Genomic DNA, 16910 nt, shown 5'->3' on the forward strand with positions numbered 1-16910 from the left:
TTTAATTGTAATACACAATATGAATAACAGTAGAGCAGCACAAAATGTGTATCTTTCAACATTTGTGAAACAAAATGGGACTGATATGTTTATACCCAAACTCCTTCACTGTACTTTTTAAAATGTTCACAATAGCCAATTTCCTCTCTCTGTAGCTGTTTCAACATTCTTCTACTGCCCAAAATTCAGAGTCCAAAGACGATACTGGTATTGCACCCCATCTTTGTAGGGCTAAGAGAATTTCAATTGATTCTTCAAAGAAATAAAATTGATGTTTTTGTCTTTCCTAACACTAAGGAAAGAAAGCTGTGAGATTCTGTAGACTGGAGTGCTGAGATGATCCCTGAATAAGGAGCAAAGATGACTGACACCTATGGGGCAGCCTAAATCTCTTCAAAAAACATCTAGAAAACACCAAGGCCATCAGATAATCAAGCTACTTTCTGTTGTCCCCCCACCATTGTATTGAGTCCCTACTGGGGAGAACAATGGGATAACAAGACTATGTTCAAGTTCTCATAACAAGCAGTGAATCACTGTGAGGGATGGGCAAAAGTCCTGCTCTCTATGGGGAAAAATTCCCTCTAGTCCTGTTTGGTGTGTGAACAGAGTAGCTAGCAACCAAGCGGGATCCATGGAAGGGCTGGAAGAGCCAGATGGGAGTGATTAAAAAAGGATGCTCTCACAGTTTTTAGTTAGATAGGGCTTATATCTCCTGAGTGACAGGCTGGAGAGGTCCCATCTCAGGAGTCTTCAAAAGTCTGAGTCTGCCTCTTGAGCAAGGGCAGGCAAAAATAATAAAAGATGGAGATGGAATTTTGTGCCCAGAGGAGTGGACTGAAAGAAAATCTTTGCTAGGAGACTGTGGTGTCTTAGAGTCTAGTTTCTGTGGAAAACTGCTCTCTCCATCCTAAATATTCAACTGCAACCTTATAAATGAATGGGACCAGCAAGACTATGTTGTTCCTATCTTTTTAAAATCACCTTATTCCACCATTTTAAAGGACAGTGTGGTGTAGTAGCTAAAGTGATGGATTAGGATCTGGGAGACTGCCTTACACTAAATCAGACCACTCATCCCTCAAGGTCAGTACTATCTACTCAGACTGGCATCAACTCTCCAGGGTATCAGACAGAGGACTTTCACATCACTTGTCATCTGATTCTTTTACCTGCAGATGCTGAGGATTGAACCTTGTATCTTCTGTGTGCCAAGTAGATGCTCTACCACTGAGCCATAACCTCTTCCCTTAAAGTGTTGAGGGTAGAGACCACACTAGTCAAGCTTTACATCATACTACCTCTGTTTCAATGTTATTAAGACCCTGACCTCCACGCCTTCCTCGTCTGCTGCCTCCCCCTCTTCTTCCTTTCCCCAAGCAACTCACACCTTTCCTAACCTTTGACTAATTCCAACAGATGTCTAAGCTCACCATCACCCTCAATCTGTGTCAAGTTTTGTTTATTCTCAGTAGCAACTCTACCCCCTCCTCAAACTAAAGTCCAAACTTGGGCCATGCCTTCTCTATCTCCCCCCCTTTCTAACCAAGTTGTGAGCCGCCCCTCTGCCTGATGTGCCTCTCCCTCCCTCAGCCATCTTCCCAAGTGCATCCACTGGAGGGCTCCCTCAGCCTCAGAGTTGGCAGGGGAGGGGGTTGCGATACCCGAGTCCTTCTCCTGCCAGCTCAGCTGTGACTCCTTCTGTTCTCCCTCTCTCTCCTCTCACATCACACCAGTCTTCTCCTCCTCCCGGGCCTCCGTGGGAGCCCTCCCTTTATAGCACCCTTCCTCCCCACTCCTGCCTCGAGGTGCCCAATTCGTGCTTGCCTCCCCCATTTCCCCATTCCACCTACCACCACCACCTGTGCTCCCACTTCCCCATTGCCTGGGCCCCTGCCCGTCCCCAGGGAGTGCCCCCGCCTCTCTAGGCCAGTGCCCAATGGAGTTTCCCTTCTTGGGCTCCCCTAGCTCCACCTCCCATGCCGGCTGCCCTGCCTGTCGCCCATGCCTGTCCTGTCCTGGCCTCGGCATCTGTGAGGCTTGCTCTTCCCCCGCTGGCCCCAGTGGCGGTGGCTGCCCCGCTGATAAGCATAGTGAGGCTTGGAGCTGCTGCTGCACAGCTCAGCTGTTGGACGGGCTTTGGTGGTGGCAGCCCACCGGCAGGTTGGCTCTCTGGGACCTCCTGCGCCTGCCAGTTCACCCTGGCCCCCCGGACCTCTTTCCCCAGCCCACACCACCCTGTTCCTGTGCCAGATAAGGGTTGGGGGCTTGGGGGACGCAGGCACCATGGTGGGCCGGGGGGAGCCGGGGAGAGCTGCCTAGTCCGGAGTGGCCGTGGCTGGCTCCAGACACAAATATAACATTTTCAGTGCTTTTTATCCCCAAAGTTCCTCTTCCCATTTCTCTATTCTGACATTTCTACTCTCAGTCTTGGCTATGAAAAATGCACTTTTATACAACCCTAATTCTGTGTTAAAAATCCCTCCACCACTAGAGATGCCAAAGTTACTGCTCCCATTTTTCTTTCCCTTAAAGCCCATGTGATTTCCTTACAGTGGAACACTTAGATTCAACAGCCATACACAGAGAACACTTTTAATGAATTTTCCATGTAACTGCAAAGTATTCACTTGGGCTGCTCTTAAGTGAGTAATTTTACTGATCCCACTGTGAATGCATTATTTCTGAAGCCAGTTTAAATGCCTTTCTCTTTCTACCTTTTTACCTATCATCTAGCCCTGTATTTTCTGTTTTGAATTGTAGCGGTCCTATAAATACCATCCTTTCCCTCCTTGGAAATGTTCATCTCCTTGCAAATACCATGATGGAATGAGACGAGAAAGGTACTGTCATGCCGGATGTTATCTATCATATGGTACTAGAACTGCAAAACAGCAGTTCTCTCTACTTACAAGCTGTTCGGCAGTGGAGTGAGTAAGGTGCCTGGGCCTCCCTACCACAGTCTCCACCTCTAGGTCCTCGTGTCTTACACAGTACTGAGCAGGAGGTACAAACTGAAAGCCAGAAACTCAAGCTATACATGTACATTCTTACTGGTACAGTATACACCACCACACACAGTTAAGTATTATACATTTTTACAATGTCAATCAACTGCTTGGGGCATTGTTGATAGTAGTCACCATATTCCTCTTACAATGGGTGATTAGAGCTGAGAACACTGACCATCTGTTTGGCCTGGTGCACAGCAGAAAGCATGCTTTCCATTACTAAAACTGAAACTCTCTGGATCAGGGCTAGTATATCTTTAAAAGCATACACAAGAGAGATATTTATCTTTCCCTTAAAACCCCCCAGAAATTTAGATTTCAGGATGTCAGCATGAAAAACAAGCCTTAATGATGATATCATGATAATTTCTATTTTAAAAACAAAAAATATTTGAAATCATAAGAAATCTTACAAAGACTATTTCCCCCTTGAAACCAGATCTCTAGCATAGTTAGTTCATTATTTCAGATAAATGCTCAATTAATAGATTTGTTCATTTTGTTCTTATGTTTATATTGATTTATCTGTTGCTCATGCATTTTAATCTGTTATTTCTGAAAATAGTTACAACAGGCAGCTGTAATTTATGGATGCTTTTCAATAGTTCTCTTAAGATATTTTAATACTTGTCATTGATAACAGATGGAACAACCTCCTGCCCCTGTTGATGACTGTTCTGATGCACACCCTTGTAATTATTCCACAGTTCCGAAGCAATTACTTCCAATACAACAATACCACTTGGTATCACAGGACAGGGCGTTGTATACTCCTGGCCTCTCCATGCACATTGAAAGCTGCTGGCATAGTGGTTCTAGTATGCGGACACCCATTACTAATGCCATAGAGTATTTTGACCCTGCTGCAGTTGGCCTGGCCTCTGCCATCCTTAATGGTCATTTAATATGGCTACCTGTGATACAAAATCACAAGGCCCCTGGATTTAAAATGGCAGTTTGTATTGCAGCCAGGGGAATTCCAGCTAACAGTTGCTGAGTCCCACCCGGGAGATCAAGGCATGAATGGAATGCCGCATGTAACTGCAGGCAGATTCATGGTGATTAGTTTTGCAGTCTTCCCAGCTCCTAATGAATCCAGCACAACAAAGGTCTCATAGAGTCATCTCACTTTACACATTCCTTTCCCTCCTTCCATGATGAGATCTGTCCATGACTGAGGAGAAAATCAACAAGCATTCATAAGCATTTATAATTCACTCCTGGGAAGGTACATTCTCCGACTAAATTCATTAACTTAGCTCCGGTGGACTTCATTAACTAACTGCCCTTTTGTGCAGAGCCAGGACAAGATTTGCATTCTCTTTCACATGCCCCAGCAGCCACCAATCAAGGTAATCAAACCTTTTGTTACTCCCAGGAACTGACAGTTGGAGTCTTTGTTCTAACAGCTACGCGGGACATCCCACTTCAGGGCATGTTTTACCCTGTAAGAGTAGTGTCCTGGCCCCATTCAAATTGTACATGCTTACTGGATCCAAAGCACTGTTCCCTTGAGGTTTTCCCTAAGCCTCTTGCACTCCTGGCCTAGAAAGCTGGCGTTTGAAGCTGCCCTCTTCCCCCGTGGACTGGATTACTCTTCAGGATAGGTAGATATACTTTGCCCTCCCTCACTCTCCCAACTTCTTCCTAGGTCTCTCTCTGTGTGTAATTGTTTTTTACTATTTACCCTGAGTGTATGTACATGCATTTTCCTCTTTCAATAAAAGTTTGCTCTTTGAATTTGAAGCACCAGTCTTGTCTGCTAAATTGGAAGGGATCCTGTAAAAAATGATGAAAAAAATCCCATAGTTACCGACCTCTCGCAAAGCCGTCTTCCTTGCTTGCTAATCCCCCCCACAATCACTCACAAGGAGACCAATTCAGGTAACAGCCTGACCATTGTTTGTCATTTTCAGAAAGGTCTCTCTCTTTGGATTACAGTGGGCTGCTGCTGCACATATACTTGGGAACCATGGCCATCTTCTCCACATTATGTGTATATATCTTGCTCGATGCTGTGCTACCCCCCTTATGCTTTTTCAAGGATCTGCTCCAGTTGAGCCAATCCACAGTGCTGTCTATATGTCTGCACAAGATTAGGCACATTGCCTCAATGAACCCTGTGTACAGATGATGTGGGTATTGCCAGATAGGGGAGGTACACACTCATTCCTACTAACATAATACAGTCTTGGTGATATTTGTACTCTATATTCCTACATAAGGTAGTGCATTTTCTGAGGTCTAAAGAATAAAACATTACCTTTGTGTGAGAAATTATATTTATGCAACAGATCTACACACCTGAGAAAGTAATGTGCATTTATTGCATTAAAAACTCAACTACACTGAAAAGCTCTAGAATTTTCTTGGCTATAAAACTACTACGTGGCATGTGAAATTAGCCTGGCACTCAGGTGATAAAAATCTAGGACCAACAAAGGGAGCAATTCTAAAAATGGCTAGTCCTATTTTATTCACTGTGGCTTAATCTCAGGAAAGTGTTCTAAGGATTGCAGTCAAAGATTTCAAAAGGAAGTGAGAAAGATGATATTTTTGTATGGGAAGCTGAAACAGAAAGAGAAGCATAGATTACTAGCTTTTTATTGCAACAGCAAGACTATGAGAAACAAACTGACATAGGTACTAGATTTTCATTTATAATAATTGCTTCATCATCATGCAACATTCCATTTCAATAGTGAAAGTGGAAATGCTTCAGTCACTAACCTTTTTTAAGACATTAGTGCAATACCAGTAGTGGACCTGGAAAGGGTCAAAAATAGGCTGCTGTTCTTTGCTTCTTAATGTGAGATTTAGCGGTCTAATATTTGCCATGTTTTCTTCAGACAGTTCCTCATGAGACAGCTGTTCATTCAAATACTCCTTTTAAAAAGAAATACAGGTGAATGAGCATTAATTGCACTCAGCAAAACCAATTAAGCAAATTTCATATAGCATTTAAGAGTTTCCTCATCACCTTCTACTCCTACAGTTTTTATGTATTTAAATAGGAACAGTGATCTATTCCAAAATTCAACCAAAAACATCTGTTCAGTAACTTAACCAGTAATTTATGCTTTTGTAAAAATCCATACAGTCGTGGTATGAACTACATTTTTCAATAACTAACACAACTTTGTTTCTCTACACCTCACTAGAAACAATGGCTACTAAGAGATATGCAATTACATACACTGATTATGGGAAACTAGCATGATGAACTAGAAGTTTTTTTCTAAACAAATGCAGCAGTAAGAAAATTTTGAACTACTGAATCATCATCATCATCATCATCATCATCGTCGTCATCATCATCGCCCTTCAGGGCAATTTAACATCCAGTTTACAAAGTATGTTATTATTATCCCCACAAAAATCACCCTGTGAGGAGGATGGGGCTGAGAGAAGTCTGGAAGATCTGTGATTGACCCAAGGTCACCCAGCCGGCTTCAAGTGGAGGAATGGGGAATCAAACCTGGTTCTCCAGATTACAGTCCCACTGCTCCTAACCACTACACTAAACTGAAATGATGTGATGACCAAGATATTATGATTAAGGAGTATTGCTTATTCAATGGGAATTACAAAATCTTGCTTCAGTTTCAAGGCAGGTGGCAGGTGAGGCAACCTAGCAGCTTGCCCTGCTTAAAAGCCCAGCACTTTCTTAGAGCTGCCTGCAGATGGGCCTGGGGAAGGGAAGAGAAGACTTTGTGACCGGTCCCTAACCCATTTGTGTGTTTCTGCTGGAAGTTAAGGCAATTTAGCAGCTTGCACTGCTCAAAGCCTAGCACCTCCTTATAGGTGCAAGCCTTTTGATGTGAGGTGAAGGGGGAGAGCACAAGAACTGTTGACCTGTGGCTCTCAGCTGTAGGCACTCAGCTGTGGGTCCATCTAGTACATGCAACAGAGTATTGAAGGTGGTTTGGCATGGCTCTTGGCACGGCCTGAGGTTGTACTTCTCTGAACCCTTACTTGATATGTTGAGGTCCAAGTTATGCCAGTTCCAATATCACTGTTATCTACTGTGCTATTGCTCTGTGCTCTGGTGGTGGTGCTCAAGCCATCTCAGTTAGATGGGAAGGAGAGAGGTATGGTAGTGGGAGGAGTACTATTGTACAAAGGAGGACAAGATGTAGAAATGTTTGTACACCTTCTAATCTCTGATCCATCCCTAGGCATGATGGTGTGTGAGTCCAGAGGTTTTCTCCCTCTCCAGCCTTGATGTTATGTAATGCCAGGTTGGTGAGAAATAAGATTGAAAATTTCCAGGATAATATTCAAGGGGGTAGCTTTGACCTGGCATGCTTGAAGAGGAGGAAGTGCCCCTTACTCAGTTACCCCCCCCCAGGTTACTCAGTCCTTCATCACCCTCAAATAGTGGGGCGGGGGGAGGGGTAGTGATTGTTCTCCAGGATTTTTCCTTTCGCAGGATCCCTGTTCCAGATTGCCAGCGTTGAGTGTGTCAGCCTAGTACGGGATGCCAGGGAGAAGGTGGGTGTTCTGCTGGTGTACTATCAGCCTAGCTCTCCAGCAGACACCCTGCTGAGGCTGACAGAGGCTCTGTCCAACTGAGTGTTGTGCCTCCCCAGGCTAACAGTTGCAGGGGACTTCAACATCCATGTGGAGACTACCCTGTCAGGAGTTGCTTTAGATCTTATGGCTCCCATGGCAATACTGGGATTCTCCCAGGTTGAATTAGCCCACACATGAGGCAGACCACATGCTAGATTTGATCTTTTCTGCAGGGGTGGATTTGAATAACATCATATGTTGTAAGCTGGTGCCATGGTCAGATCATTTCCTTCTGAAGGCTGGTTTGAAGATCTCTGCTCTCCCCTGCAAGGGTGGCAAACGTAGTTTTGCTCACCCGTGGAGACTTACAGATCCAAATGGGTTCTGGATGCTCTGTGAGATTTCCATTGGCCTAGCAGTGAGTCCCTCAATGATCTTACTGAGTCCTGGAAAGGGATCTTCATGAGGCCATTGATCAGATTGTTCCCTGACACCCTCTTAGCCGAGGCCGAGGCCAGGCCAAGTACGGGTGAGGTGGCAGTCAAGGCAGCCAAATCTACACAAGTTCACATCCAGGTCAATTATTTAGATTGACTTGGCAAGTAACTACTCCTTTTATGTAGCCTATGGTAAAGGATGATTTGGCCTCTAGCTGTGATTTATTTGTAACTATTTGCGGACAAAATCTCTAAACTCTGTCTGGATCTGGCAGCCAAAATTACAACCAGTAGTATACCAGAGGCTCCATGTGCTCTGTTGGGTCTTTTTTTGGACTCTTTTTAGCCCACTTACACTTCAAGATGTTAATAGGATCCTGGGTGCTATGAGGCCTACCTCTTGCTCATTAGATCCCTGCCCCTCCTGGTTGACAAAATCTTGCCAGGATGTGGTGACACCTCCCTTGTGGGAGATTATTAACCTCTCTCGTTTGCAGGGTGAGTTCCCTAGTTCACTGAAGGAGGCAATAAAGAAAGGCTCCTGGGATAAGAATGAGCTAGCAAATTACCACCCAGACTCAAATTTACCATTTCTGGCCAAGATAATTGAGAGGGTGGTGGAAGAGTAGCTCCAGGGTTTCTTGATGAAAACTTCTGCGTTTGGCCTTTGGCTGAGGACCAGCGGCTGTCCCCCGTATTCCATCTAAGATTACCACCTCTCCTTTCCTTGCCTACAGACAGCCCTCCAACCTTAAACAACTTCTCACTTACAATCATGAATCGGCTAGCAGAGTCACCAGCACAGGTACCAGGCCCTGCAACAGACCCAGATGCCAGCTCTGCCCCTATATCTACCCAGGGAATACAATTACAGGACCCAATGGCATCAACTACACTGTCTCTGGCTCTTACAGCTGCTCATCCTCCAATCTGATATATGCCCTCATGTGCCAACAATGTCCTTCTGCTCTGTACATTGGACAAACCAGCCAACCTCTACGCAAAAGAATAAACGGACACAAATCTTTTTTGTTTGTTTGTTTAATTTTATTTTTAAAGATAAGTATTTTTAATATTTTAACAACTCAGTAGACATTGTTAAAACCTCAGCCATCTCATGCACTAGCAGTGATAATCTGTGCGTATTAGTTCAGGCCTTTAAACTGTATTAAAGGAGCTGTTCTGCTTCTACCCATGGGTTATTTTTTTTAATAAATTTTCTTTTATTGAAACATTTGTTGCAACAAATAGCTTACAAGCAATAAACATCATTACAAATCTGATTAAAAGATCAGTGTACAATACAAAGTTAGTCTTGTGTTCTTATTAGTTGTCATAAATATATCCATGTAGTTACATTAATATACTATTAGTTTAATAGAAAGAGAGGTATCCATTGTTTGTTATAACTTGTAAAATTTTTGATTTAGGTTGCAGATTATTCTCTTCTATGTATTCCAGAAATGGGAGCCATTTTTCAATAAAACCAGTATTTTCTGTGAAGTGTTCTGCATTTTGTATGTCATTACTTATTTTTTCTAATATATAATGGTTCCAAACTTTAGAAAACCAAGTCTCAATTGTTGGTAGTCTTTTTGATTTCCATACTGTCGCTATGGCACTCTTAGCTGCTATAAAGAATGAGGCAACAAGTTCCTTTCTGGGTTTGGGGATGTGTACATTTTCCCACAGGTCTAAAAAGATCATTTTCGGGTCGAAAGGAAGTTCATAATTAGTGATGTCTTTAATATTCATTAGTATCTCCTCCCAAAATTGTCTAATTCCTTTACATTCCCACCAACAATGGGCAAAGGTTCCCTCTTCACCACAATTTTTCCAGCATTTTGGGGATGATCTAGCTGATATTTGCGCTAGCTTTTGGGGTGTTAGGTACCATCTGTGAATCACTTTAAACGTTTGTAATTTAGTTATAATGACTTTCAAGGTGAATATTCCAGACGATCATATTTCCTTCCAATTCTCTGAGGACTGTTCAATTGCACAGTCCCTGCCCCAGCTAGTTTGACAGCTTAATTTCTTGTTCTCAGTGGTGTTTAGAAGTAAGTTATATAGTTTAGCTATCATCCCTTTTTTTTGTTGTAAAGGTGAGTTTAGAATTTGTTCAAATTCTGTCAAGGGTTCTTTCATGATGTTCCTTAGCTTTATTTTTTCTGCCATGTGTGAGAGTTGTAAGTAACTAAACCAATGTAGTTTCTGTTCCAGTTTATTCTCTATATCTACTTTCTCTAGGAGGCCTGATTTTGTGGCGATGTCGACTAATCTAGTTACTTTTGCTTGTTGTAAAGTTATGATAAGTGATTGATCCCAACCTGGCATAAACCATTCTTGGTTAATAAACGTAGAGAATCTAGATATTTTTGGAACGATTTTGGTCTTGATTTGGTCCCATGTCTTTAAGATAGACGGTATCAAGAAGCTTTTTTTGAAGCTTTGTGGCCTATTACTTGGTTTATTCCAAACTATATCCTTTATGTCGCAGATTTGTGAAGGAGGTTGTATGATCGTAACCCACTCTGGTTGAGGGGAGTTTGAAGTCATTTGCAAGAGGTTAACCAGTCTTGCTGCTGATTGGTATAGGAATGGACACAAATCTGACATTAGAAATGGCAACGTCCAGAAACCAGTGGGAGAACACTTCAATCTACCAGGACATTCCATCAAAGACTTAAAGGTCGCTGTAGTTCAACAGAAAGCTTTCAAAAACAAAATCCAACGGGAAGCTGCTGAATTGGAATTCATATGTAAATTTGATTCTGTCAAGCTGGGACTGAATAGGGACTATGAATGGTTATCTCATTATCACAGGTAACTGATTTCATTTACATAGGCGGAGCCAGGGAGAGTCCAGTGGCACCTGACGTGGGATTTCGAGGACCACAGTTCTCTTTGTCAGATGCATCTGGCGGGGAGGGCTGTGATTATCGAAGGCTTGTGCTGCAGTGGAATTGTATGGTCTTGGTGCTGCTGGACTCTTTTTGATTTTGCTACTACAGAATAACACGGCAAACTCCTTTGAACCTTTACACAAGCAAACTGATCCCCACATCAAAAGGAGCTGTATAAATCAATCAAACAAACAAACCCGTTCCAGTCTGCCTTCAAGCCTGGATTTGGCACTGAGAAAGCTCTGGTGGCACTAGTTGACAACCTCCAATTCCACTTGAATAAAGGTGGATGTGCATTGCTGATTTTATTAGATCTGTTGGCAGTGTTTGACTCTCTTGACCACTCAGTTTTGGTCAACCACTTGGCCTCATTGAGGATAAGGAAAACTGCTTTGGCTTCAGGGGGGCAGCTTGTCTGAACTGGAGATTCCAGGTAAAAGGAATATTGTAATAACATTGTGGCAAAAATGGGGAAGAATCGCTTGAGAGGTGATAGTTCATTCTGCCTCATTTTTATCAACTGTTTGTATACAATGTCACACACCATAAGGTTTTGATGATTGATAGCATTTGTGTCCTCTTGTTTTAATTTATTATTTACTTCAAAAGGACAGTTGGGGTGATGGCAAAATGTTCAAAATATAATTCTAGAGCCTAGGATAACCCTTGGGGGTTACTAAGATACCATATTTTTCTAAACAATTACAATTCATACACTTTAAAATCTGCAGCTTTTGTATGGAGTATCATTTCTCCTATTATGTCCATAGAAATCCAATGTAATTTCTACAATAAATAAACTTAACTCATTTTGATTAATTAACCATTTAAGTTTTATATTTCAGCTTTTGATTACTATTATAGCCCCAAAATATTGAAGCAAACACTAATCAGAATCCAAAGCACACATATGTATTTCTACAAGTAGCTCACATTCACATTGCTCCATTGAAAAATTATGCGTAAGAATTTGATGTGTCAAACTGCAATCGTTGACTGTGTTTGTTATGAGTGTACATTTTGTAAAAACAAACCAGAAAAACTGCATCCAAAACAAAATGAGAAAGAGTTTAATCTTACATTTTAATAAAAGGATCTTCTGTTTGATTGATAGTTTAAACGGGGCATATATTTTAATCATTTTTATGTACTATATTTGAATACATTTACATTGTATTTCTCTTTTTATAGATAAAATAGATTATTACTTTTAATTTTATTTTTCATAAAATGAAAGATAACTTATTTTGCAACATTATTAATTTCTGACTATTTTAATTGCTACCATATCCTGTTATCAATACAATATAACTCACAAACAAGTTAATGAAGCATGTCTAGTTTATGTTCATAAATAAAAGGCAGATAATTTCCTCCAAAGTAACCTTTTCTAAATAAAAGCAAAAAAATTAAAAAGAAGTCTAGAAGTGCAATATTGAGTTTTGTATTGACTTTACAAAGCATTATCACCTCCTTGACTAACCCTTAGCTGCCGGCAGACGCTGCCTCAGGCTACTACACACCTAATTGCTCGGTAAAAAAGGCTGTTTCCCTACCTCATTGAGCTGGATGATGTGATAAATTTGCCTCAGGTATTCACTGCCACCTGGTTTGTGGCAGATATCCAGGACCATCATGTTTATTTTCTGCTCAGTCAATTCAAACTCAATAGCTTCTTCTCCTAAGCTTCTACCATCTTCTGCCGCAATAACAGTACTAGAGAGAATGAGGGGAAAACCCTGTATCACAAGTAATCACAAATCATAAATAATAATGCTATTAAAACTCAAGAGTATCAATGCAGAATAGTAATACAAATCTATACATTTGTATTCGTTGATTTATCTATGAAAACCTATAAATCCATGTAGTTCAAAATCAAGCCTGCAGATATTTTAAACTGTTGATAAACATTGTTTCCCTCACCAGTATACATTTCTCATAAATGCAGTTATCAAAACTGCCTTAATCCAATGAAACTATAAAACTTTGATTTTTAAACAAATCAAACATACTAATATCATTTTCTGTGAGCATAAAAGTATTTATGATAAAAAGTATTAATCTTTCTTTTGCAGCACTGTCTGTTGCAAAATATTTGAAACCTTTATTAAAGTGCCATAAAAGTAGTCATTTTACTGCTAGCTGGAAAAACAATATCTTAAAAGGTTTGCAACAGCTTACTTATGGATAAATTTATATCACTATTTGATTTGGAGAAGAAATTAAAAACTGATACTTTCAATTTTTGGTTTAAAAGAGAAGATAATACATGTTTTGCCTTCTAATGTTCATCATTTATAATACATTGGTTTATCACTATATGATTCAACTCTTGTATCGGCATCTCAAACCATACTGGTATTTTAAAAACTATGAAAACTGACAAAATTACAAGTTCTTGGTACGATCTTTATGACAATCATATGGAAGATTTTAGCTGTAAATTGTAATTCAATATTCAAAATGTGCCGATATTACAAAATTTATTCTGGATGATTGATTGATCTGGTCTCTAAAATGTGACACAGCTGCTGGACAATTGAAATAATGTAGCTTCATAATACTTCAGACCTTGCTAGACAATAATTTTAAAATAGTGTAAGTTGCAATTTATTTCTTTGCCAAAGAATAGTAAATATTTTATCTGAGAAATTTACAAGAAGAGTATATATACATCCTTAGCATATTTTAAAGTCAGTACAGAAGTATAACTGAATTTTATGTCAAGCTGCTTAGAAGATGACATTGAAAAAGTTGAGGCCCTCTGACAAAAGAGTGTATCAGTGTCAGAACCCATACTGTATCCTTTCCTGTCCATCACTGTGCAGGTGAAGCAGATGATTGGATTCAGTCAAGTGCTGTGATTAATGAGTTCCTCTCTGGATTTGGGACTGCCTATCAATCATGTCATTAGGGAGAATGTGCCCTGAAAGAGGCAGACCTCAGCCAAGGAATAACTGCATTCATCTTAATCTTTATATGCACCCAGTCAGGCAATTCAGGGTCACTATGATGAAAAATAATAATCTTCAACTCAACAAATTACTTTGCAAAGACAGATATTTCTTTACTTTTGGGGGCTGGATGTTATCCAGAATTTTAGTAGTCTGTTTATAGCTTGGGTGTTAACAAAAAATTGGAAGTTATTTTAATAAACTGTATAGTGTTTTTAGGTAATAAACAACCAATGACTGTCACTTTTCTCATAGGCTTTTCTTATTTTTTCCGTTTGTTCAACAACATTATTTCATTCATCCAAAATAATTTACTTGATCAGCATCATATTTTAAAAGTTGTTTTTATAACTGGAGAATAACTGGAAATATTCTTATAATTCAAAAATACGAACAGGCTTACTATTTTAATTTATTCAGTCTGTGTTCAAATTACTCAATGTACAGAACCTTGGGGGGATATATTATTATATACATTATGATCATAAAAACATTTTAATAAGAGAATGGTTCTACAGCTAGTAAGCCATCACTGACTCAAAATATGTGCAGACACTTAAAATAATCAAGTTTGCCACTTTCCATTAGCAATAATAATGTGATTTGTTTAGCAAATGAAACAAATGAAACTTTTCTTAGTCAATATTCTGAATACATAGTTTGAACTTTCAACTTCTTTTTGCCTCATTTAGATGAGGCATGCATTATATCTACACTAGAGGCTTAGAGCCAAGAAGTATTTTGGCTGATAAATACCTACATGCTGTGTGGGAATCTCTCCCTCCTACATGCTGTTTTTGGTTAACTTCTTCCTATTAATCTTTGGTAAACTCTCCTTTCCTGCTCATCTTTGGCTCAGTTCATATGTTGGTTGTGGCAACTCTCATATAGTAGATGAGTAAGTCATGATTCTTTAAAAAATGTGGCTCACTCGGCTTATAGGGTTGTCAGTCTCCAAATGGGGCCTGGAGATCTCCTGGAATTACAACTGATCTCGAGATTAGAGAAATCACTTCCCCCTGGAGAAAATGGCTGCTTTGGAAGACGGACTCTATTGCATTATGCCTCACTGAGGTCCCTCTCCTTCTCAAACTCTGACCTCTCTAGGCTTCCTCATCAAATCTCCAGGAATATTCCAACCCAGAGTTGGGAACCCTAAACAACATATGTGCCTGTGGGTGTCATTCCCCACCACCAAAGAATGAACTGGAGTTCAACATTTCTGAAAGGAATTTCAATAGGTAGCCCCCGACGTCCAAGAGGAAAGTTAATGAACTGTCTACATGTAGTTAAAAACTCTGTGCACAGCTCTTCTAAAGAATGGGTGCTTCTTTATTTACATGTAAAATCATACAAATATCTTTCAGATTAAATATTTAAAGTTGTAACAAAGAAACTTAATATTTTCTGTACTGTAATATGTTTCAGCTAATGGGTGATTTTTTTTTAATGAAAAATGAAAGAGGGCTTTATTTAAAAATAAAAATTTAATTCCAGACCTGAAAATGCCTACAACACCTACATGACTATTACAAAGGGGGTATCTGATCAAATGTAAATTTGCTGAAAAATAGCTATACTGCCAGGAAACAAACGGGTCTTCTTAAGAGACTCTTTTGGCCTTCATGGCTTGGTTTACAAGCTCCATGTCTTCCTTCAATAGCTGCTTTAGGGCCCCTTTGCTCTGTGCGTCTTTGCTTCCCCAGAAAACACTCTTGACAGCATCAAGGACTGCGAGGGCTCTCTCAACAATATCCTCCTGAAGCTTCTTCTCTGTTTCTACTGTTAGCTCCAGAGCCTGTTTAATGTAGATCTCTGCTGTCTGAATATATTTATAGAGATTTTGGTCTTCTTTCACATAGGAAGGTGTACTTTCAAGGTTTCAATTAGTTCTTCAATCAAGTCCAAGATGTCTTCGGCGGTAGGCTTCTTCTTATGTTCTTTCCCACCTTCACTTTGCTGATCCACTGGTTTTTGCATGAATGTATCAAGTATCCCATTTAATTTTTGAACATTTTCTAGCAACTGCTCCAGGTTTGACAAGGCTCCATTTGTTAGCCGATCAAAGTTCTTAACTGTTTTTTTTTGGTAGTAGCCTTTTCTATAAAGAGTGAAAGACCGACCAGTGCTTTTCCTGTTGTAGTCCCAGTTGCCTCAGTGGTAGCATATGCAGAGAAACAGATTCACTTGTGCCATCTTGTATTTCCCACAATGCCGTTGTGCTGGCAGGGGAAATTTGGTCGGCTGAGATAACTTTCTGATGTCTCCACTTGTTCTTCCCTAGGTGTTGGTTTCAAACTTACCTAAACAGTGTCAACTGTTTCTGATTGGGAAGGCTCTATAATGGGTGTGATGACCTCTGGTGGTTCGGTCAGTTGGGGACCTTGTGGTTCCGGTGTTGGGATATCTTTTACCGTGTCTTGCAAAATACCCACAAGATCATCCAAAGTTTTCTCTTCTTCCTTAGCTTCTGTTTTCTGATCCTTGGGGCTTCTTCATTTGATGAAATCTGCACTGTAGCAGTTGGGGGCACAGATATCTGCATTAGTTTAACATTTTCGTAAGTATGCTGCACTCTGGGCCAGGGCTCCCGGATGGAGGAAGCTAAGCAGGGCCCAGAGCAGGAGGCGGCAGTGCCGGTGCCACCCCATCATTGCCCCCAGTGGCTACAGCAACCACAGTGGAGCTCCTCATGGCGCAGCTGGCGGCGAGAGCGTGGAGAGATGAGGCAAGGCCCGGTGGGAGAAGCAACCGTCACTGCCCCTCCCCCACCGCCGGCCTCCTCACGCGACCAACAGAAGCCTTTTTAGTGGGGGGGGGCGGGGAAGCTGATTTTTTTAAAAAATAAAGAAATAGGTGTATGACATCTGCACAGCATCACTGTAATTCAAGATTAGAGTTTACCAGTTATACACATTATTACTTATTAGATTCTGTCATTTAAAAAGACTTCCAATTCCAGCAAAGTTACAAACTGATTTATATTACTATCTTAATAGATAACGTTTTTCTTTGTGATTACGATCATGAATTGCATATGGTGTATGACTCAATTCTGTAGTACTAATGTAGACCTCTGCTGTC

General features: G+C 40.6%; 1 protein-coding gene across 1 annotated transcript in view; it reads right to left on the reverse strand.

Annotated features, from left to right (window-relative positions):
• The window catches only part of KIAA0825 (KIAA0825 ortholog), a 514789-nt gene that overhangs the window by 257676 nt on the left and 240203 nt on the right, over nt 1-16910 (reverse strand). Inside the window, exons 17-18 of the mRNA XM_054987566.1 lie at nt 12426-12585; nt 5742-5897 (exon numbers count right to left, since the gene is read on the reverse strand). Coding sequence (XP_054843541.1) covers nt 5742-5897; nt 12426-12585 — 316 coding nt within the window. The remainder of the gene's footprint in view (nt 1-5741; nt 5898-12425; nt 12586-16910) is intronic.

This window comes from Eublepharis macularius, chromosome 8 (genome assembly GCF_028583425.1).
Source record: "Eublepharis macularius isolate TG4126 chromosome 8, MPM_Emac_v1.0, whole genome shotgun sequence".
NCBI lineage: Eukaryota > Metazoa > Chordata > Lepidosauria > Squamata > Eublepharidae > Eublepharis > Eublepharis macularius.